The sequence below is a fragment of the Muntiacus reevesi genome, chromosome 3 (genome assembly GCF_963930625.1).
Source record: "Muntiacus reevesi chromosome 3, mMunRee1.1, whole genome shotgun sequence".
NCBI lineage: Eukaryota > Metazoa > Chordata > Mammalia > Artiodactyla > Cervidae > Muntiacus > Muntiacus reevesi.
In genome coordinates this window covers 553776-576070 of record NC_089251.1, presented here as the reverse complement: position 1 = coordinate 576070, position 22295 = coordinate 553776, and the positions used below count along the sequence as shown (strand labels likewise).

At 61.6% G+C, this 22295-nt stretch overlaps 2 protein-coding genes across 3 annotated transcripts; one reads left to right on the top strand and one right to left on the bottom strand.

Annotated features, from left to right (window-relative positions):
• Positions 1-327: 327 nt before the first annotated feature.
• On the bottom strand, positions 328-7655 carry SAPCD2 (suppressor APC domain containing 2). Its single transcript, XM_065927082.1, has 6 exons — positions 7013-7655; positions 4438-4550; positions 3546-3692; positions 3218-3325; positions 3022-3132; positions 328-2843 (listed from the first exon to the last, which is right to left on the bottom strand). The coding sequence occupies exons 1-6, from the start codon at positions 7587-7589 to the stop codon at positions 2715-2717; spliced, it is 1185 nt and encodes a 394-aa protein (XP_065783154.1). The 5' UTR covers positions 7590-7655; the 3' UTR covers positions 328-2714.
• Positions 7656-14701: 7046 nt separating this feature from the next.
• On the top strand, positions 14702-21149 carry UAP1L1 (UDP-N-acetylglucosamine pyrophosphorylase 1 like 1). 2 transcript variants are annotated; one of them, XM_065928020.1, is made up of 9 exons: positions 14702-15441; positions 16030-16234; positions 16441-16616; positions 16926-17098; positions 17288-17481; positions 17898-18008; positions 18568-18753; positions 19279-19345; positions 19797-21149. In XM_065928020.1, exons 1-9 carry the CDS (start codon positions 15153-15155, stop codon positions 19878-19880), a joined length of 1485 nt encoding a protein of 494 aa, XP_065784092.1. In that variant the 5' UTR covers positions 14702-15152; the 3' UTR covers positions 19881-21149. The 2 variants fall into 2 exon arrangements, with proteins under 2 accessions (XP_065784092.1, XP_065784091.1); XM_065928019.1 differs by having other exon boundaries at positions 14705-15441; positions 17898-18038.
• The last annotated feature ends 1146 nt before the right edge of the window (positions 21150-22295 follow it).

The following is a 22295-nucleotide window of genomic DNA, read 5'->3' as shown; positions in this document are numbered from 1 at the left end:
TTTAAGCCGTTTTAACTTCATATATTGTTCCTCCTCCCCATCCTCTTTCAGGAAATTTAATCAAACAGCCCTCCCCTTCTCAAGACCCTCCTGTCTTTCATAGTTCCTGACTCTCTAACTGAATGGTCCTCAAATCATTCCCTAAGTTGTTTCATTGTCTCCTTTCAACTGTGCTGAAAATTTCCATGTCAAGCCCAGTCAAGTTTTAAATTTTATTTTCAAATTTCTTGTTCTATTAGATTCTTTTCATTTTATTGGCCACCTTTATAGAGTCAAGGTTGACACTTTCACTGGAGTAAGAAACTACAGGCTATTCCGTGTTCGTGTTTTCAAGCATCTCTTTTATTTCTCCAGCTATATGAAACATCGGTGTCTTCTCTGATCATCCCAGTATCTGAAATGGTCACAGCCTGTTTTCTCCTGGCTCTCACGGTGCCCCCTTCCCTCGTAAGGTTTTAATCTGGAGATGCTCCTTTTCCTTGGGCCTCAGTCCACAGGGAATCCCCGAGGCCTAGTGTAGCTGCTCTGGCAGGGATGCTCAGCTAAGGGCGACTTCGCCCCTGCCCCCCACCCCCGCGCTGGCATCTAGCGGACAGATGCTGCTAAACATTCTCCAGGGCTCGGGCAGCCCCCAGGACTCCCCGGCCCCAGACGCTGCCCATGTCGCTAACACTTGGGGCTCTGGAAAGGCTGTTTTGCTTCTGCCAGCCACCTGGGCTCACCAGCCTGCAGGCACTCACAGTTCTCCCCTTGGGGTCTCCAGGGCGGCATAGGCAGCCTCATTGCAGGCTGCAAATAAGGAGGGTGCATCTTCCATCCTGCGTGGAAGGCCAGCATCATCACTAAAGGCCACTCTGCGAGTCACGGGTTTTTCCCACTCACCCTGCAACCGAAGGGCCCGCCTGCAGTGGGTGGTACCCCTGGGGTGAACACCGAGCTCTCAGCAGGGATGCAGAGCCCCTCAAGGCAAAGGCTGCCACCTCTGCTGTTCCGGCCCCCGCAGGCTCGGGCAGGGCTGGACAGGAGCTGGCCAGGTGAAGCGGGGGAGGGAGCTCCCGGGGCCGGAGCAGCACCTGCAGAGCCCAGAGCCAGGATGGCCTGAGTCATTCGTGGGTGGAGAAGGATTTGGAGCTGGGGAGGGCTGTTTTCAGTTCTGGAATTAAGCGGACTCCTAGTGAGGGGCTCAGGGCCTGAGCTGGTGTGGGGGCTGGTCAAGGGCTGGCAGAGGGGGACGACCAGGGGAACCAGGAAGGGGGCAGCCTCCGGGCGGTCCTGGTGGGGCCTGGCCCAGTCACCATGTGGCAAGCTGGCCTGGATGCTGGAGACCCAGTGCCGCCCTTTGGGTCCAGCTCCCGTTCTGCCTCACATCCCAGGGAACCTGCCCAGGTCAAGGTCAAGCAGCCTGCATGTGGACCTGAGACAACCACCTTCCTCCACTGGCTGCGGTGTTGGGGAGGGCTCCAGCTGGCACAAGCAGAGCTGGGCCCCATGGGGGCAGCACCCTGGACCCCTCCTCTCTGGGCAGGCTGCCACTCCCAGGCACTTGAGGTTGTGCAGTCAGCCCTCAGATCCCAGTTCTGTAAGCGCCCACGCGTGTCCAGGCCCCTGACCACACGGCCTGCCTGCAAAGCCTGGGCACCCTCAGCTCCAGGGGAGGGCCCTGGGGGCGCTCGGAGCCCCTCCCGGGGTCCCGGGATGGCGACAGGCCAGCTGAGCAGGTGGTCTCCCTGAGAGCAAGCCAGGCGTGGGGGCACAAGCAACAAACGACCCCTGGCGGGACCCGCTGCCGGGCTCTTCCAGTGTCCTTCAGGTCCCCCTTCCTCGGACCCAGACCCAGGCCCAAGCTGGGGGTTGGGGTGGGGCAGCTGGTCTTCATCCCCTGGGAAGCGCGCATCTGGTGGGGGTGCTGCTAAGGCTGCTGGGTCTACAGGACTTCCTGGGGCATGCCAGGGGGCTACCACCCGCCCTGAGGACAGGGCCCTCCCCATGGAGGGGCACCCTAAGCCGCCCTGGTGGCCACGGTCCTGGCCTGATTACCTGGCAAGCCCAAGGAAGGCTCTGGGCCTGGGTCACTGTTTGCCCAGTGGAGTCTGGGCCAGCAGGGATGACCACCAGCTCGTTCGTCTAGCATCTAAGGTCTGCGAGGAAGGGAAAGCAGGCCAGCTCTGGCTCAGGCAGGAATGCGGTGAACCTGAACACCACGCCCCGGGGCTCCCCTGGAGCTGGACACCAGCAGAAGCCCCTGGACTCCTGGCTGAGGTGGGACCCCTCATCCTGAGGGAGGAAACGTGCCGGTGGACCCGCGGGGCCAATCACCACTGGGTCTGAGGTGTCCCACCCCAGGTCACCTACCCCAGGCCCCATCCGAGACACCCAAATGCGGGCTCCAAGGCCAGTTAGCAGCGCAGTGAGCAGGGCCATGAACTGGAGACCCCAGGCAGAGGGGACACAGGCCAGCGGAACACAGGAACAGGCCTGCCCAGAGCTGCTGAGGCCGGGGTCCCCACTCCCCACTGACACCAGCGGCAGCTCCAAGCTGTGTGCCAGCAAGATGGAGTCTCCCGCCCCGCCAGCCCCGAAGCCCAGGTGGGAAGGGAGGAGAGAGGCGATATCCAGGCACCTCTGCCTCAGAGCGGGGGCCAAGGAAATGCCCCCCTGCCCGGAGCTGAGAGGCCGGCCAGGTAGCAAGGGCCCATGTCCGTGCCCGGGGCCGGCTACATGAAGGTGGAGTCCAGGGGCCCCGCGTCCTGCTGGCTGAGGGCACGGGCCTCAAACAGCTGCTTGATGAGGGCGGACTTCTCCTGCTCCAGCTGTGTGATCCGCTCGCTCTTGTCGGTCACCTCCTGGGCAGGTGGGAGGGCAGTCAGGGCTGCTGCCCGCACCCGGCCCCCGGCCCCGCCCACACCCAGCCCGCCCCGCCCCGCCTCCAGCCCCGCCCACACTCTGCCCCGCCCCCGCCCCAGCCCCGCCCCCAGCCCCCGCCGGCACCCCGCCCCCAGCCCCGCGCCCGCCTGCGCTCACCTGGGTCAGGAGCCGGTTCTGCTCCTTCAGCATGAGGATGGTCTGCTGCTGCCAGTCGGGGGCCGAGAGCAACTCAGGGCCCTGGGGCTCCGAGGAGGACGAGGGCAGAGCCTGCAGGAGGGCACGGTCAGGCGGGCCTGGCACAGCCTCCAGGACAAGGGTGAGGGTGGCAGGAGCTGGTCTGGGAGACACTCACCCTGGCAGCACAGGCCGCAGCCAGCAGCTCCCCCAGGCACCGGGCCACCTCCTGCACCTTGGGCAGCAGCTGCCCCAACAGGCGGGGGCTGCCCTCAGCCCCGAGGTCCTGGAGGAGAGCACGGAGGGGCGGTCAGGGAGCAGGGGGGCCCCAGGGGTGTCACAGGTGGGGAGTATCGCGGCAGGGAGGGGCGGCCCAGCACTCTGGGTAGAGAGACACCCACTGTCCTCTGCCTATCGCTGCGCCACCTGGGCAGGGGGCACTGTGGGGGAGGGTCGCTGTGCCCGGGGGTGGGGTGGCGACGGGCCCGGGGAGCAGCGTCACTCACCGAGGTGGCCCTGCTCTGGCCCAGGTGGCGCTGGCGCTCCTGCAGGCGCTGCAGCTGCTGCTGGTACCATTCCCGACCCCGCGCCATCATCTCCAGGCCCTGCAGCAGCACTTCCTGCTCCTGCTGCAGCTCCCTCATCTGCTTCAGCTGCCGCACACGGGCACAGACGTCACGCACGGGCACAGACGTCACCCACGGGCACACACGTCACCCACGGGCACACATGTCACGCATGGGGACCACGTCACCCACGGGCACACACGTCACGCACGGGGACCACGTCACCCACGGGCACACACGTCACGCACAGGCACACACATCACCCACGGGGACCACGCGGCACGCAGCAGGACAGGATGGCCTGCACTGGCCCGTGCCTGGAACTCACTCCCGGCCTGCGCGCACACCCCCGCTTACACACACCTCCTTGCACACCTGCACTCACACACCCCGGTACCAACAGGAGTCCTTGTGAGCATCGGCACTGGGAACACAGCCCTGCTTCTCCTCCCGGGGCTGGGGGCAGTCTTGGCCTTCCTCAGTCCCTCCACACAGCGTCCCCAAGGGAACCTTCCCCCCTCTTTATGGCACATGGTCACTCTCAATGAGTGGGCTGGCCTGACGTGCCAGGGAAGCAGGTGGGGGCCAGTGCAGTGCCGGGGAGGGGCTGACCAAAGGACTTCTTGACCTGACCGTGGGCCAGCTCCCAAGTGGGTTCAAACCCAGGACGGGAACTGAGGTTTAGAACCGCCGACATTCCTGCCACAGGGTCCCCTGGAACCCAAGCCCAGCTGTCCCCTCCCAGGCAGAGGAATGGTCTAGGAAACCACGCGTGTGGGGGCCAAGTCCAAACCCAGGAGAGATGGTAGAGCCTCCCCGGGCCCCTACTCACCAGGTCGCAGTCCACACCATTGGTGATGGTGTGTCTCCGCCGTTCCCCTCGGGCTCGGGGCCCCCAGGGGGCATCCCCCATGCCAAGTTCCCGGGCCCTGCAGGTCACTGCTCCTACAGCAGAGAAGTGAGAGCCTGGCTCACTTCCAGGCCTGTGGGGCAAGCTTGACTCCCCCAAGCCCCCAAAAATCCATCCAGGAGCCACGCCCCAACCAACCCTGGCTGCACAAAGCCAGGTGCCCAGGCCTGCGTGCCTCTGGGATCCTCAGCGATCCAGAGCCTCTGCCGGGGCCTGGTGGAGTCTGGCCCTCTCTCAGCCCTCACACCTGCCTTGCAGACAGCCGTGCGGCCACTGAGGTGCAGGTCTGCACTCGCACCCGCTGTGCGAGCTCCCGGGGGCAGGGGCTCCATCTCATTCGTCTCTGCACACCCAGGGCCCATACCTCAAGGTTCAAAGGCTGCTGGACTCGGAGCCAGCGAGGTGACCTCTGGCCTCCAGTCCTCTCTCCTTGTCCACCCGGGCCCTTTAAGGGTGACTGGGGCTTCCCAGGTGGTGCTGGTGGTAAAGAACCCGCCAGCCAATGCAGGAGACACAAAAAGATTGGGTTCAATCCCTGGGTCGGGAAGATCCCCTGGAGGAGGGGATGGCAACCCACTCCAGTATTCTTGCCTGGAGAAATTCAGGGACAGAAGAGCCCGGCGGGCTACAGTTCATGGGGTTGCAAAGAGTCAGACATGCCTGAAGCGACTTAGCGCACACGGCGTTGAAGCAGGAGGAATGTAAGATATAGGGGGCAGAGCCCAGCGTTCTCCCAGGAAGGAGACTACAGCATGGTCCCTGCACACCTGCACCAGCGGGCCAGCAGTAGCTCCTACGCACACGTGGCCACTCACAGAGTTGGTGTGCGGCCAGAAAGCCAGGGGCTTCCCTGGGCAGACCTCCTGGAGGGCCACCAGCTTCCCTGGAGGACAGGGAGGGTGAGCAGGGCTGCCCGTGAGGGGGGAGTGGGGTGCAGGTGACGCAAGAAGCAGGCACAGGTATGTCTGACAGGGACACATCCGGAGGGCTGGCACCAGGTGGTCACGTGGGCCACCAGCCAGCCCTGGCAGACCGGCTCCAGGCAGGCTGAGTTCACGTTCCAACCTGCCGACCTGCGCTACAGGCAGAGAAGGCACAGCAGAGGGGTGCTGGGGGCACCCCAGAACACCTGGGCTGGTCTGCACCATCAGGTCTGCAGCCCAGGGCCCCCAGATGACAGCAGGCTGGGGGCCCAGCAGGTAGAGGCATCCCTGACCCCGCCCCACCCCACCCCGTACGAGCGGGATCTAGCAGCCTGTACCTATGGGGCTCAAGGCCAGTCTGGGGTGCATACTGAACCCCAACAGGGAACAGGAAGGAGGGCCTGGACGGCGGGGAGGGCTTGGGGGGCTGTGAACGTGGGGCAGCTTTCTCTTCCTGCGGTGCTAAGGGTTCTTGGACCTCCAGGTTTTGAACCCGAACAGTATGTCATGAGCCCCATCGGGGCCTCGGCCAGTGAAAGGTGACAGTGGACGCCGGAGCTGGACCTTAGAGGACTGCAGTGATGGACCTGGTGTGACGACAGGCCTGAGGGCTGCAAACCCCAGTCCCATGGCGGATTCCCAACCGCATGCGGACGGCACGGGCCGCACTCAGGGTCGCACGCCCAGAAGCCCGCTTCCCCTTCACACCCGGGGGGATGCGGAGGCTGGGCAGCGAGGAGCCTGGATTCGGGAGCCCCCAGCCGAGGATCTGATGGGCTCGACAGGGAGGCGGGGGCCACTGCAGCTCCAGCTGGCAGTCATGGGGTTGGGGAGTATGTCTGAGCCTGGGCAGGGGGTCCAGCAAGGCTGTCAGAGAGGTGGGCAGTAGGGAAATGGGCGCAGCTGCCCAGCAGAAGGCTTGCACCTGCCCAGGCTGAATGGGCAGAGGAGCCCCGCCCCCCTCCCCCATAATGCCAGTCTTGTTCCTAGGGCAGGCTCTCTGGGGGATAAACAGGGGACCATTCAGTCATGCCCTGTCCCTGCCAACTGGACCGGAAGCTGGGCCAACCCCAGGGGCTGTGGTTGATCCCTCCCAGGTGCCAGAGGCGCCAAGATTCCAGGCCTGGAAGACCCGGCTGGAGACCCTCCACTCTCTGCCCTTTCTGGGGCCAGGTCCTCCTGCACCACGCCTGGCAACTCCAGCCGGCCCTGGCCTCACGGCTGAGCTGCTAGACCGAGAAGGACCCAAGGAGGCAGCAAAGGCGCTTGGCAGTCTAGGGACCCTCCCTCGACACCAGTGAGAACTGCCTATGCCTGCTCACCAGATGAGCCCAAGGGCCCGGGTGTGGGCAAGTACTGAGGTGGAGAGCCCTCAGACCGAAACGGCTCCCGCTCGGGTTTAGCTCGAAGTGGGCTCCTGCTGGGGTCTGCGGGGGCTCCCACCAGCTCCTTGGCCGTGTCCCCGAGCACCCGAGGTGCGGAGGAACTTCTTTCCCTCCAGGAAGCCGGGGTGACCCAGGTTCACAAGACCGCGGGGAGCTACGGGGCGGCCCCGGGGGCCGCCCCGCACTCACCAGAATCCTTGCTCGGGCTCCGTTCCAGCGCCGCGCCCTGGGGCCGCTCGGGCTCCGCCGGACCGGGCGCCGCCTCCGCCGGGCCGCACGGCTTCTCCAGGTTCCGATTCGCGACGCCTGGGCCAGCCGGCGGGAGGCGCGCGCCCAGGAGCAGGGGCTTCCTCTCCAGGACCGTCCGCGGCTCGTCGGCCGGCGCGAAGACCAGGCGTTGGGGCGGCGGTTGGCCCCCGGGCGGCGCCGAGCAGCCTCCCCGGGCCGGGGCGCGTGCAGGGGCCCGCGTGCCGCCGTCGGCGCTGGGCAGCGCGGTGCGCAGGCCGGCCACGAAGCGCTCGAAGGTTAAGTAGCCGCTGGCTGGGGCCACCTGGCGCAGGCCCTCGAGCACGCCGCGAGGCAGCTCGCGCGCGTCGGCGCCCCGCCAGCGGGACTCGATCTCCCGCAGGTGCACGAGACCGCGCCTCCGGTCGTCCAGGATGTCGAAGAGCGTGCGCAGGCTCTGCAGGAAGGCGCGCGGCAGCCCCTCGGTGCCGGGCGCCGGAGGCGGCCCGCCGCCCGGCTCGGCCATGGCGGCTCCGGCCATGGGCGCCCGCCCGCAGCGCTCTGGCCTCGGGCCGCCCCGGCTCGGCCTCCGCGCGGCCCGACGGCGGGCCCGGCGGCGCGCGACCCGCCGCGACAATAGCGGCGGCTTTTTGAATGGGCCTCCCCGTGGCGTCAGCGTTTATTAGCATTCTCTGCGGCCATTGGCCGAGGCTAGCTCGTCTCCCCTCTGATTGGCTGAGAGGCCGGCAGCCCCGGTTTGATTTTCGGGTGGAGGGGCCGGTGGCTCGCGCGCTCCCGCCGTGCCCAGAGGGGCCGGGGGCGCGCGGAGGCGCCCGGCGGCAGGGGGCGGGGTCCCCCAAGTCCGCCTCCCTCCCGAGCTTGCGGGTGGGGGCGGGACCCCCGAGCACCCCCGTAGACTCCCCGGTCCCCACCGCGCCGACCGCTCCCTCCGCGGTCCCGACCTCGCTGACTTTGGCCGCCCAGCCCACCTTCCGGAGGGCGGGGCCCGGGGCCGGCGGTAACCTGTCCCCAGGTGGCCTCCCCGGGTAAGGGGGAGAGCAGCCCGCCAGGGACGCCCCTTCCGCCTCGAGCTGCCCCGCGCGCTCTTCGCAGCTGCCTCGGCGCAGCCCTGGGGCTCCTTTCTCTTGCGCCAGGCGGGCCCCGAGGGGATTGTGGGCTCCAGCCAGCTGGGCGCTTCCGCTCACAGAAGCCTCTCTGTCCCCGCCACTGCTCGCTCCTCCGCCGGGCCCCTTGGGACAGCCTGGCCTTTCCTGCAGGCCGCAGGACAAAGGCACTTCTCCTGTGTCCCCAGATTGCCGTGTGCTCACAAGGTCCTCTGCTCTGGCCCCTTCCTCTGGCTGGACACCTCCTCTGGCTGCAACCACGGCATTCACGGCCCCCTGAAGCCAGCTAGGCAGGCCTGTGCACCCCCCTCGCACCCGGCCCACTGCCCCTGCTTTATTCCCTGGTCACTCTGGGAGGGGCTCATCTCAGGGCCCACTGATGGGACCTTCCCCAAATCAGGGAAGGACCCAAGATGCTGCCTGCTTGGGACCCTGCCCTCCCCTTGGCCTGCCCTGCTCCCTTTCCTCCACTGATGGTCTTCTCCATCTTCTCCATGATGGTCTTCTCCATCTTCTCCATGTAACTGATACCCCACTTTGCCACTGAACAGAGTACATGAGTTATCTGCCGCTTTAGAAAAAGACTGTTTACCTTGGCAGGTAAAAGAACAAACAGTTGACGGCCACCTCCTCCAGACAGGCTCCTGGTGCAGGGATGGGCTCCACACTGTGCCTCTGTCCTTGGGCCCCAGGCACTGGTCTGAGTCTCAAGCTGTCGTAAGGGCAGCTGCCCTGGCCAGGGAGTGTCCTGGGTCCACTTCTCCCCTGGGGTTACCCCTCAGAGTGAGGACTCTTATGGTGAGAAATTTGGGGGCTACCTAGAAAGCTGTGAGCCTAGAGTCACCCCATGGAGACTGGTCTGTCCCTGCCTTCCCCTTTAGTGGGAGGACCAGCCAAAGTCCCCAGAGGCATTCAGGTCTTTTGTCCTGCCGTTCGTCTCCCCTTCCTTCTCTGCTTCCAGCAACCACCCCCCACCCCACCCCAGCCCCCTGTGCCCAGGGTCCTGGCGTTCCTCCAGCTCCGAGTCTCTGCACTGGGGGCTCTCCCGCCAGGAACGCCCTCCTGCGCTCCAGGCTGAGCCCTTGCTCTTTGGTCCACAGTGGTGCTCAGTGGAAACCTGCCTGGAGGTCGCAGCAGAAAGAGCATCTTTGGGTGGGACGCTGAACCAGGGCGAGGCCTGTGGGAGGGGGCGGCCTGGGGACAGCTCCGTGGGGTTAGCGTGGGTGTGGAGGCCGGCGGCTCCTCTCAGACGGCATGCCCAGCGGGACCCAGGCTAGGCCACGGCCCTTGTGAGCCTGAGCCCGCTGTGCCAAGGAAGCAAAAGCCCCACAGGGCTGCTAGAACCATGGAAAAGGTGAGCCCTGCCCAATCCTGGTCCATGGGTGTTCCGATGGCCCCTCACTAGGCACTGGAGAAAGGCATGGAGAAGCTGGAGTCAGTGCCAGCTCTGGACGTGGGACTAAGGCGCGGTCCCCGTGTCTTTCTCATCCTGAACTCTGATCGCTTCCTCCTTCCGTGTTGCTTTCCAACCTGCCCAGCACCTTCCCATCTGTAGCTTTCAGGTTTGCTGTCACCCTGGTGGGGGATGGGGGAGGCTTCCCAGAGGCCCAGGCCAGGCAGGTCCTCTGCGGCCTTTAAACTTGTGAGGTACCCACCCTCGTTGTAATTTTCTCTGTGGCAGCCAGGAGCTCTTTGGAGCGGGCAGGGGCACTGACCACGCCGTCCTCTGCCGCCCTTGGCAGGTGGCCCAAGAAGCTGACACCCACCTGCGCCTCCTAGGTACCCCCGTTTGTCACTGCGCCCTCTGCCCAGGTGGGCTGGCTCTGCTACTCTTGGCTGTGCAGGTGCCTCCGGCTACGTGGCCTCAACTGTCCAGATCCTTCTGACCTCAGCTGAGTCCCAACCTCCCACACACACTGTCCACTTGGAGTACCTGCCTCAGACCTCCCTCCAGGGCCACAGACTGACGGAGTGGACCAGCCCCTCACGCAGCGCGTGCACCCACACAGCCGTCCGGCCCAGTCACGGTGCTAGGCCTGGGGCCCAGCACGATCATTCCAGTGACACGCGTTGGCTGAGTGTCCACTGTGTGCTGGTCATGGGTCACGTGATGGTGCACAGCAGTGAAACAGACAACAGCCAGCTCTCGGGGGTTCAATTCCCAAGGGAAGGCCAGGCAGGGGAGGGTGCAGAAAGGCAAGGAGGAACAGAAAAAGGTAGAAGGGTCTCTCCAAGTGTGACTTGTGAGCAGAGATCCAGCAAAGTGGAGCAGGAAGTCCTCTGACTTTCTGAAAACAAGCCGTTCAGGTGCAAAGGCCCTGAGGCAGGCCCACCTCTTTCAGGTCCCGAGCAAGTGCAGGGGGCCCTCAAGAGGCTGTTAAGCTCTGCTTCCTAACCCAGGAGGGGTACTTGGAAGGGATGGGGCTCGTACCTTAACAGGCGCTCACTGGACAGGCTGGAGGAGGTTTTTCTTTTCTTTTCTTTTCTTTCTTTCTGTGTCTGTCTCCTTCCTGCTGCACTGGGTCTTAGTTGCGGCATGCAGGATCTTTCGTTGTGACATGTGGGATGGTACAGGAGGCAGTGACCAAAATCATCCCCAAAGAAAAAGAAATGCAAGAAGGCAAAGTGGTTGTCTGAGGAGGCTTTACAAACAGTTGAGGAAAGACGAGAAGTGAAAGGCAAGGGAGAAAGGGAAAAATATGCCCAACTGAATGCAGAGTTCCAGAGAATAGCAAGGAGAGACAAGGAAGCCTTCTTAAATGAACAATGCAAAGAAATAGAGGAAAACAACAAAATGGGAAAGACTAAAGATCTCTTCAATAAAACTGGAGATAGCAGGAAAACATTTCATGCAAGGATGGGCACAGTAAAGGACAAAAATAGTAAGTACCTAAGAGCAGGAGGAAAGATTAAGAAGTGGCAAGAATTTACTGAAGAACTGTAAGTTGGCAAACCACGATGGCGTGGGCACTTCCCTAGAGCCAGACACCCTGCAGTGTGAAGTCAGATGAGCCTTCAGAAGCATTACCATGAATAAAGCTAGTGGAGGCGATGGAATTCCAGTTGAACTATTTCAAGTCCTAAAAGATGATGTTGTTAGAGTGCTGCACTCAATACGTCAGCAAATTTGGAAAACTCAGCAGTGGCCCCAGGACTGGAAAAGGTTAAGTGTTTATTCCAGTCTCAAAGAAGGGCAATGCCAAAGAATGCTCAAACTACCACACAATTGCACTCATCTCACATGCCAGCAAGGTAAAATCCTTCAAACTAGATTTCAGCAGTATGTGAATGGAGAATTTCCAGATGTACAAGCTGGATTTCCAAGAGGCAGAGGAACCAGAAATCAAATTACCAGCATTCATTTAATCATGGAGAAAGCAAGTGAATTCCAGAAAAAAATCTACTTGTGTTTTATTGACTATGCTAAAGCCTTTGTGTGGATCACAACAAATTGTGGACCATTCTTAAAGAGATGGGCATACCAGAACACCTTACTTGTATCCTCAGAAACCTGTATGCAGGTCAAGAAGCAACAGTTAGGGCTTCCTTGATGGCTCAGTGGTAAAGAATCAGGCTGCCGATACAGGAGACTCCAGTTCCATCCCTGCTCTGTGAAGATCCCACATGCTGCAGAACTACTCAGTTTGTGCACCACAACTACTGAGCCTGTGCTCTAGAGCCTGGAAGCTGCAGCTACTGAAGCCCGAGCACCCTAAAGCCTGTGCCCGCAAGAAAAGCCGCCACAGTGAGAAACTCATGCACCGCAACTGGAAAGTGGACCCCGCTCTCTGAAACTAGAGAAAAGCCCATGCAGCAATAAAGACCCAGCATACCCAAAAGCAAATGAGTAAAATTATTTAAATAAAAGAAAAGGAAGAAGAAGCAACAGTTAGAACCAGACATAGAACAACTTACTGGTTCAAAATTGGGAAAGGAGTACAGCAAGGCTATATATCGTCACCCTGCTTATTTAACTTAAATGCAGAGTGCCGGGAGCCAACACACGAGACCTACCCCTAAAAAGGCCATAGGGGAGAAAACCTGACGGGCAAGGCGAATCAGGTTTTCAGGGGTTTTCGAAAAGGCCAGCTCACGAGATCCCACCCATGACAAGGTCATAAGGAGAAAGCCTGGCAGGCAAGGCAGATCAGGTTTTCAGGGATTTCGAAAAGCTGCCCTCGGCTCTCACCTTAAAGATGACATCTGTCTTTCTGATGCCTGCCTCAATGGACTACTCCCTAATTTCTCTGACACAGGCAGGAAGGCCTTCCCCGATCTCTTCCCAAATAAGAATCAATTTAGAACTTTAATCAATAAGTTTCCCAGGTGGTGGTATTTTATGAGATTATTCAGGGTGAAAGGAGTGCTTTAATTTAAACTCCTTTGCTGGTAGTTTGTTAGCCAAATACATTTACGCGTTTGGTACTAATATGCATGATTGCTTATAATATCCTAATCATAAAATAGCATAAAGAACCTGATTATACAAAAGCACTAATAGATATAGAGCCTTTTTAAGGGGTAAAGGAGTCCTATTAGAAAACATAAGAAAATTATTCTATAGGTGGTTATTGGGTTGTGATTTGCTTGCTGTGTTTTGCTTGCTGTATTTTTGCCTTTAATGTGCTAAGGTTTTGTTATAAAAACCATTGTTAATATAGTTTAAGATCTAGAGAAATAAGGACTTAGCCCTAGTGTGGTAACAATGAGATGGTTGTTAATTGTCAGCCAGGAGTGCTAGGCAGAGGCTGCCTCACCAAAGTCGCAGAGTCAGTATGGGGTAAACTTCTTAGAGAAATGCAACTGACAACCTTTGCAGAAAGATTAATTTTTGTATTAACAAGAATATAATTCTACTCTGTACTATTTCCCTATGACACTGTTACCTTTCAGTTAAGGTCACCATAGAAACAGAAAATAGGTTTACATTCACCTGACCTGCAAAAATGTTAATAGGCCCCAAGCCCAGAAGATAATGTACAAGACCCTCATAAACAAAGAAGTATGCAGAAAACACCCTGGTTTCGTGAAGGACAAGCTGACGTAATGTTAAACTATCTTCCCCTTAGAAATGTACTAACTTAGGGTATAAAAGCTATGGTAAAAAATAAAGCATTGCCAGACTCTTTCAGACTCTCTGCACCCCCGTCTGGTCATTTCTCTCTCTCTCTCTTTCTCTCTCTCTCTCCCTCGCAGACTTGGCCCTATCAAGGCTGGTCTCACGTGTCTTCTCTCCCTCGCCGACGCCGTTCATCCTGAGGGTACCCCCTGGATCCTGCCGAGGCTGGACCCCAGCAGCAGAGTACATCATGGGAAGTGCTGGACTGGATGAATCACAAGCTGGAATCAAGGTTGCCAGGAGAAATCAGCAACCTCAGATATGCGGATGATACCATGCTAATGGCGGAAAGTGAAGAGAAACTAGTCTCTTGATGAAGGTGAAAGAGTGAAAAAGCCGGCATGAAACTCAACATTAAAAAACAACAGAAACAACAGCTAAGATTATGGCATCTAGTCCCATCACTTCGTGGCAGATAGAAGGGGAAAAGTGGAAGCAGTGACATATTTTCTTTTCTTGGGCTCCAAAAGCATTGGGGATGGTGACTGCAGTCATGAAATTAAAAGATGCTTGCTCCTTGGGAGGAAAGCTATGACAAACCTAGACAGTGTATTAAAAAGCAGAGACATCACTTTGCTGACAAAGGTTCATACAGTCAAAGCTGTAATGGTCATGAATGGATGTGAGAATTGAACCATAAAGAAGGCTGAGAGCAGAAAAAAATAATGCTTTTGAACTGTGGTGTTGGAGAAGACTGTTGAGAGTCCCTTTGACTGCAAGGGGATCAAAACAGTCCATCCTAAAGGAAATCAACCCTGGATGTTCATTGGAAGGACTGACGCTGAAGCTGAATCTCCAATACTTTGGCCAGTTCATTGGAAAAGACCCTGATGCTGGGAAAGATGGCGGGCAGGAGGAGAATATGGTGTCAGAGGATGAGATGGTTAGATAGTATCATGGACTCAGTGGACATGAATTTGAGCAAACTCCAGGAGACAGTGGAGGAGAGGAGGCTGGTGTGCTGCAGTCCGTGGGGTCACTGACAGACACGACTGATGATTGAACAGCAATCTGGGATCTTTAGTTGGAGCGTGTGGGATCTTAGTTCCCTGCCCAGGGATTGAACTCAGCTTCCCTGCATCAGGAGATCAGAGTCTTAGCCTCTGGACCACCAGGGAAGTCCCAGAGATCTTTTCATTTCAGGTCCTAAAGCACCATTTTAACTTCTTTTAACCATAGGTACCTATGACTTTTACACTTAACGAAACTAGTTTCTAAAAGAAAATTTTGTCCTCTAGTGCCTGAAGCTACTCTTTCATATTTTTCACCAAGGAGGCTGTAAACAGCAAGAGGTTTAAAACCTGGTGGTTAAAGTGAAAAGGCAGTGCGAGGGGCAGCCCCTGCGTGCTTCCGGTCACACGGCAATGGAGGAATGAGAAGGAGGGGGCCCGCTGGCGGGAAGGTTGGCCTTCTGGGGGCCCTGCTGGTGATCTGGCTCCGTCCGCCCCCGCCCAGCCCTCAGTCTGCCGGCCCTGAGCCCCCGAGCTGTGGTCCCTGGCGCCAGATGTCCTGGTAGACGCAAACACGGCCACTGGCAGGGACGGACCCTAGCCTCCCCTGGGGGCTGTGGGCTAGGAGGTGAACTAAAAGTGAAGCCCGCCCTCCAGCGCCAGCACGGGCGGGGCGGGGCTCGGGGCGGCCTCCTGGGCTGAATAGTGGCCGGGAGGGGCGGGGCGGGGGCGGAAGAGAGGCGGCGTGGGCCGGGGTCTGCGACCCGACCGGACCGGGCCGGGGCGGGGTCAAGGCGGGGCGCCCCGGGCCCGCCCGGCTGAAGTCGGGGCCGCCCGCCGGGTCCCGTGACACCGGCCGGAGAGCGCGGGTCACAAGCGCCAGCGCGGCCGGCGGGGGCGGTGGCGGCAACATGGCCTCGGAGGCGGACCTGCGCGCCCGGTTGCAGCGCGCCGGCCAGCAGCACCTCCTGCGCTTCTGCGCCGAGCTGGCGCCGGAGCCCCGCGCCGCGCTGCTGGCCCAACTCGAGGCCCTGGAGCCCGAGGCGCTGCGCCAGCACTGCCAGCGCGCGGCTGCCGCCTGCGCGCGCCCCCCGGGCCCGCCGCCCGACCTGGCTGCGCGGCTGCAGCCCCTGCCTCCTGAGCGCGTGGGCAGCGCGAGCGAGGGTGACCCGCAGACCCGACGGCTCTGGGAGGAGGAAGGTAGGCGGTGGGGGTCCGGGCGGCGGGTGCCGCGGGCGGCCGGAAGGGGCCACGCCCACGGAGCGGGCCGAGCGGGGAAGCGGAGATTGGAGCTCAGTTTGCCTTCTTAGTGATAGCGCCTGCCCTCGCGCGCGTACCGGCTCGAGCTGGTTCTGGGGCCGCCGCCCCCAGTCCGAATTCCCGGGGGCTGTGCTTCGTGCTGGGCGCCCCTGGATGGCCAGCTGCCGCTAACTAACAGCAGGGGACCCCTGGACGCTTGCACAGGCTCCTTTTCACAGCGGCGTTGGCGAGCTGTGCTCCTTGCCTCTGGGCTGGTAGCTGAGGCTGTTGCGCTTGGAGGGGAGTCGGCCCCGGGTCCCGAACAGGCCCGCGGGGTGCTTCCCCTGAAGGACTCAGGAGGGCGTGGCCAGAACCTCGGCAGGGCGGGGGTAGGGTTAGGGGCGGGTGCGGCCCCGGCCCAGGTCAGAGTGTCATCTGGAAAGTTGTGCGCTGTGGCTCGCAGTCCCAGGCTGGTTTGGTTTGCGCTAAAATGAAGCGGTGGTTGCGTGCTGGGTTTCGGGAACCCCTCATGGTGCCCCCTGCCTCCAGGTCTCCATCAGATCGCCCTGAACAAGGTGGCCGTGCTGCTGCTGGCCGGTGGGCAGGGCACCCGCCTGGGGGTGACCTACCCCAAGGGCATGTATCAGGTGGGGCTGCCCAGCCAGAAGACCCTGTACCAGCTGCAGGCGGAACGGATCCGGCGGGTGGAGCAGCTGGCCAGCGAGCGCCACGGGACCCGCTGCACCGTGCCCTGGTGTGCGCCCGCCTGCACTCCCAGGGCCCCAGAGTGATTCCCCGTCCCCCACCTTGTGTAGCCCCAGTCCTGCTCCACACCGGGACTTGAACCCCAGCATAGCCCCAGACGGAGCCCAGCCCCCACCCAGAGGGAGGCCTGCCAGCCCCATCTGCCAGGGGGACCAGGCCCTCCGCAAGGCTGGCTCAGCCTCACCTCCCTTGCAGGTACATCATGACCAGTGAGTTCACGCTGGGGCCCACGGCCAAATTCTTCAAGGAGCATGACTTTTTCCACTTGGATCCCAACAACGTGATCATGTTTGAACAGCGCATGCTGCCTGCTGTGACCTTCGATGGCAGGGCCATCCTGGAGAGGAAAGACAAGGTCGCCATGGCGCCAGGTACGCCCCCGTCTCTGAGGCAGGAAGGGTCTGCCTGGCCGAGAATGGGGAGCTAGCTCGGGGTCAAGAGGCCTGGGACAGAGGCCAGAATATGCTTCCCAGAGGCTGTGTAGTCCTGAGCAAGTGGCTTCCCTTCTCTGGGCCTTGATTCCCATCTGTCACGTAGAACAGTCACAGGGCTGCTTGGGTAGCGATAGAGCGCGTCCTTAGGCGCAAGGTCTAGCCCCGAGGGGCCTCCGCTGTCTCTAGCACACCGTCAGCTGGGGCCCGGCCGGAGCCCTTGCAAGGCCCTTTCTTCTCCGTTGGCAGATGGCAACGGGGGCCTGTACAGCGCGCTGGAGGACCACCAGATCCTAGAGGACATGGAGCGGCGCGGAGTGGAGTTCGTGCACGTGTACTGTGTGGACAACATCCTGGTGCGGCTGGCCGACCCGGTCTTCATAGGCTTCTGCGTGCTGCGGGGCGCCGACTGTGGAGCCAAGGTGAGCCGGCGCGCGCCCCGCCCTGCCCTGCCTCCTCCGGCCCCGCCCTCCGCCCGGCCCCGCCCTCCGCCCGGCCCCGCCCTCCGCCCGGCCCCGCCTCCTCCGGCCCCGCCCTCCCTGCCCGGTCCCGCCCCGGTCAGTCAGTTTAGCGGCCCAGCCAGGCATCTGTCCATCCTGTCGCGGCTGCAGGTGGTGGAGAAGGCGTACCCTGAGGAGCCGGTGGGCGTGGTGTGCCAGGTGGACGGCGTCCCCCAGGTGGTGGAGTACAGCGAGATCAGCCCCGAGGTGGCGCAGCTGCGCGCGCCAGGTGGGGGTCTTCTGTACAACGCGGGCAACATCTGCAACCACTTCTTCACCCGAGACTTCCTGCGGATGGTCACCAGGTGTGCGTGGCAGCTGGCTTCCCGGCCAGCCTGGCTGCAGGGCCTGGGGGCAGACCTGAGCTGCTGTGGGTGGCAGTGCAGAGGGCTCTTGAGTTTAAACAAGCTGGAGGCAGAGAGCTCGGCAGCCAGTGCAGCCGCGTGGGCCTGGCCCTCCTGCAGAGAGGCTGTGCCGGCGGGTGCCGCCCACCCCCACCCCGGGGCTCGCCGCTGCCTCTGTGCCTGGGTAGGGGTGAGGCTGGTGGTGGCCGACTCTCTGGCTCTGCAGAGACAGGGCTCAGCTGGGCCCTCAGCACCCTGTGTCCACTGTGTCTGTCTGTCCAGGTGCCCCGCCTGGCCAGGCACGCGGGAGGCAGGCTGGGGCCCCGGGGCGTCCTGTCTGAACCGCGCCTTACCCCCTGTGGGCCTCACGTCCCCAGGGAACTCGAGCACCTGCTGCAGCCACACGTGGCTGTGAAGAAGGTGCCCTACGTGGACGAACACGGGAACCCGGTAAAACCGCTCCAGCCGAACGGGATCAAGATGGAGAAGTTCGTGTTTGACGTGCTCCCGTTTGCCAAGTCAGTGCGGAGGCTGTGTTTGTTCCAGCCCCCTGCGCCCGACTTGTGGTTCTGAGGCCCAACAGACAGGGAGATGGAGATGCCCCTCACAGGGGGGCTGGGGGGCTGCAGGCGGGTTTTGGTGTAAGAAGCCCAGAGGAAGCAGTCCCTGGGGCGGGAGCAGAGGGCACATCTAGGGCAGTCGGACCCTCGGGGTTGTGGACTTGGGGGGACACCTGTGCTTCCTCATGAGCCCTCCTCTGCCCTGGCCTGGGGCCCTGAAGTTGTTTCCAGGGGAAATAGCTGGAGCTCCCAGGGTAGGTGGCCCCCAACTGGGGTCCCAGGTTCTGGGGGTCAGGCTGGTGGGAAGGGAAGGGAAGATAGGACCAAAGATAGCTCCAGGGTCTTGGAATAAAGACTCATGCGTGCCCGGGGGCCCAGAGAACAGACCCCACGTAGTCTGTGTCACTCCGGCCTGGCTTTCAGCTGCTAGGGCCCAGGCCATCTGGGCCAGCACGTCCGGTCTGCAGCTGTCTCCTCCGCCCCCCAGGAACTTCGTGGCCTTCCAAGTGCTGCGGGAGGAGGAGTTCTCCCCCCTCAAGAACGCCGACTCGGCCGACAGGGACAGCCCCTCCACGTCCCGGCGGGCCCTACTCGCCCAGCACTGCCGGTGGGCCCTGCAGGCGGGCGCCCGCTTCCTGGACGTGCATGGGGCCCGGCTCCCTGAGCAGCCCAGGTGAGTGTGGGCTGAGGACTGTGGCCCGGACAGTGGTGTCAGGGTGTCACAGCCCAAGCCTCACCCCAGGGCCCTGCTGGCATGGCTGCTGAGCTGGGGTGGGAGCTGCTGCCCTGGCACCACGCTGAAAGCAGGTGGCTGTGTGCCCGGCCCTCAAGGTCTGCTCAGGGCCCCGGGGACGTGAGGGCTGCACCTTCCCAGGCGGGGCACCCAGAAAGCAGCAGGCAGGCCACTTTCCAGGGTGGGGAAAGAACAGGAACTTAGATTCCACCCTAATGCCCACAGCCATCTGCTGAGTCTGGCTATTCAGGCTGTGAGATGCCTGCAGGGGGCAAGGAGGGTTTTCCAGACCAAGTCAGGGCCTGTTGCTCTGGGGCGGTGCCTGGGGCCGAGTGTTTAGAGGAAGAGGAGGTTGCCTGGAGGAGGGTTGCGGGTGGGCAGGGACTGGCCAGCTCCCTGGTGGGTGGGGCCAGGGAGGGGGCTGGGACCGGACCCTGAGCTGATGCTGACACGTGTACCCCCCAGCCTGCCTGGCAGCGCAGAGCCTCCGGCCATCTGTGAGATCTCACCCTTGGTGTCATACGCTGGAGAGGTAACAGCCGGCCAGCCAGCAGGGGCTCCCCTGGGGTTGGGTCAGCGGGGTCGGACGGGGCAGGGTGAGCTGGGCGCTTGGCTGGGAAGTCACAGCTCTGCCACGGTCGACTGGCAGGGTCAGCGGTCCCTCAGTGGCAGAGGACTGTCCGAGACCTGGGGTGCAGCGGGCTGTCAAGCCTGGAAGGGTTGGGAAGGCAGAACAGGTCCATCTGGGCTTGGGGTTTGAGCCAGTGGGAGCCGTTCAGTGGGAGGACAGCCGCCCTGCCTCCTGTGGGCAGTTCTGGCCGGCCCTGTGGGAGGGCCGCGTGGGCCCGGGGACCCAGGTGGCATCCAGCCCTTGCTCCCAGAAGCCCCTCTGGCCCTGCCTCCCGCTGGCTCCGGGCCGACCTGGGGCCTCGCCTGGTGGACCAGGACGTGGGATTCGGTCATCACAACCTGCTTGTCTCCAGGGGCTGGAGGAGTACCTGCGAGGTCGTGAGTTCCGGCCCCCGCTCATCCTGGATGAGGCTACGGCCAGGGAGCTGCAGCCCTGACCCCTGCCAACCCCGGGGCCCAAGGCTCAGGACGCAGCCCCGCCTGGGCTCTGGGCAGGAGAGCTGCTTTGTGATTCTGGCTACAGACTGGAGAGCCCAGAAGGGAGCGGGCCTCCTCCACCGGGGTGGGAGGCCTCCCGCCACCCTGTCCCCGGGAGCCAGGTGACCCCAGGCCTGCGGGGCCCCTTGGGCGCTCTGGCTTCACTCCTGCTGTGGCGTCCAGGCTGGAGGCAGAGGGACTGAGGGGACTGGGGTGGGGCCAAGGCGGGTGCAGAAGGTGCTGAGAGGCGCACGGGCCTGTCAGCTGAGGGGGCTCCTGGGCCCCTGCACACCCGCCTGGCGGGAGCAGCAGCAGCCATGCTGCGCTTTTCTGCAGAGATGGGGGGATGGCAGCGCCTGCAGGGCTCCATGTTGGGAGGGACAGCTGAGCCTGTGGGTCACAACCTGGCCCGCCTTCCCTGCCCGGCTGAGGCCCACAGCTGGTCCGGAGCTGGCTCTCTGGAAAGCTTGGCCTGCATGCCTGGCAGGGTTCTCTCAAGTTCCGTCCAAGGCCTCAGCACCCATAAAACAGTGGGACCCATGGAGGGTGCCCCACCTCGCTGTCGCCCCATACCTGTAGGGAGCTTCTGACAACTCAGTGCTCACACTCCTTCCCCCCACGGCCCCCCAGGAAGGGGTGGGCACAGCCCCTCACTGCACACCCCCGACCTGCTCAAGGCAGGGAGAAGCCGGCTGGCTGTGGTCTCGGGCCCTGCCTGCTTCCCGCCTGGAGAGCAGGGGGCACCTGCCCCCTCCTCCTGTGAAGAGCGTCCTAAGTGCGGCCGCAGCTCGGCCAGGCCCGGCCCGCCCCGCCCCTCCCCGCTCCTCCAGCCCAGGTGCGGCCATCTCCCCCAGGAAGGGTGCTGTCCCCAGAGCTTCAGTGGCAGCGACCCTTCCAGGGGCCTGGAGTGGACGGGTGGCTCGTCCACGCCTCCCACCCCGGGTGTGACGGCAGGGCCAGGGCCAGGCCCAGGGCCGGGAGGATGACTGCGCCTCCATCCATCCAGGCTCTGCCATCAGTCCTAACTTGTGCCTTACTTGCCTTCCCCCAGCTGCTCCCCAGGCGAGCAGAGGGCCTGGGGCAGAGGGTCCCCAAGGAGGAGGCTGAGGGTCCCCAAGGAGGAGGCTGAGGGTCCCGCCTGGCCCAGGGGCTCCTCACTGCCACGACGGGGCAACCTCTTTACCCTGAGTTTGTTGGGTAAACTATTAAAACAGCTTGCTTTCACAAAACCTTTTTATTTTCAAATAATTACACCTTCACGTGAGGTTTCGCTCAGCGCAGAGCGGTCCCAGGTACACCTCGCCGTCTCCTGCCATGTCTGTCCTGCTGCGATGTGCGAACGCCTTGACCAGGAGACCCTGGTCGTGCTGAGTCCTCTCTCCTGGCTGAGGCACCCTGTGGGCCACAGGGTCCCATGGCTACAAGCACCTCCGTCCTGCTCCCTTAGGAGCCACGTGCCCCCATCGTCTCTCACCCAGACAGCTGCTAATTGAAGCAACTGAGTTTTGAAAGATGGACAAGCTCAGTATTCCCAGAATGCCGGGCTTTCCAGTAAACACAAGGTGCTGTGATCCAGCCCGGCCTGGCGGGTGCGCTGTCTGACCAGCGAGTGTGGTGGGAGCCGCGCTGGGTGTCCCAGGTCTGCGTCTGTCCAGGGGCTGCAGCCTGCTGGCCCTGCGGAAACGAGAGCCCGCAGGCTGATCTTGGTATCAGGAGACTGACTATAGCGTGTGGGCAAGTGGACCTGAGTTTGGTTTCAAAACAGATTCACTGAGGCAGCCTTTAGCTCTGTGTTCATTAACTGGCTGAAAGGAGATCCTTCCCTTTTAGTTCAAAGGACTGGGATCAAACAGGAAACCATGTCTACTCCAGATTTAGCTAATTTAGCCTACATTATTCAACCAAGCGAGACCTCTCAAATCCTTAACCTTCAACTCCAGTGAATAATGGTCCCTAAACAAAACCCTTTTAGTTTCTGCTAGTGTTGCAAAAAGCCAGGACACTGGAAAGAGACTGTGACAAGCTTAAGTACTTCAAGTGCCTTCAGGTTCCAGCCAGCCTTTCCAGCGCCCTCCTAGCCCCTAAAGATGAGGCTCTTTCCAAACCTTGCTCATCATCAGCTCAGAGAAACAAGTTTCCAGTTTGGGAATGAATCTCTTACCACACTCAGCTCAACTGTGGTAAAGTAGCCCCTGTCTTGGAAAACTAAAGTGGTCCAAATGGTGGTGGTCCCTGATGAACCTCAACCTGTCTCTGAACCTGTTTCTTTTTGCTTAGGCTCCCCAAGATACCCACCACTCCCTCTCCTCAATTCTTCCACCTCCATTCATTAGGCCAAGACATCCTAGGAAATATTTCTTTCTTCCAAAAGGGGA

Bases quoted from the DNA above. Each gene is read 5' to 3' on its own strand.
- SAPCD2 (XM_065927082.1), bottom strand. From the start codon at position 7,589: ATGGCCGGAGCCGCCATGGCCGAGCCGGGCGGCGGGCCGCCTCCGGCG. The intron at 3,326-3,545 runs GTGAGTGACGCT...GCTCTCCTCCAG, and splicing joins GCCAGAGCAGGGCCACCTCG to GACCTCGGGGCTGAGGGCAG. The intron at 2,844-3,021 runs GTGAGCGCAGGC...CCACCTGCCCAG, and splicing joins AGAACCGGCTCCTGACCCAG to GAGGTGACCGACAAGAGCGA.
- UAP1L1 (XM_065928019.1), top strand. From the start codon at position 15,153: ATGGCCTCGGAGGCGGACCTGCGCGCCCGGTTGCAGCGCGCCGGCCAG. The intron at 15,442-16,029 runs GTAGGCGGTGGG...CCCTGCCTCCAG, and splicing joins ACGGCTCTGGGAGGAGGAAG to GTCTCCATCAGATCGCCCTG. The intron at 16,617-16,925 runs GTACGCCCCCGT...CTCCGTTGGCAG, and splicing joins CAAGGTCGCCATGGCGCCAG to ATGGCAACGGGGGCCTGTAC.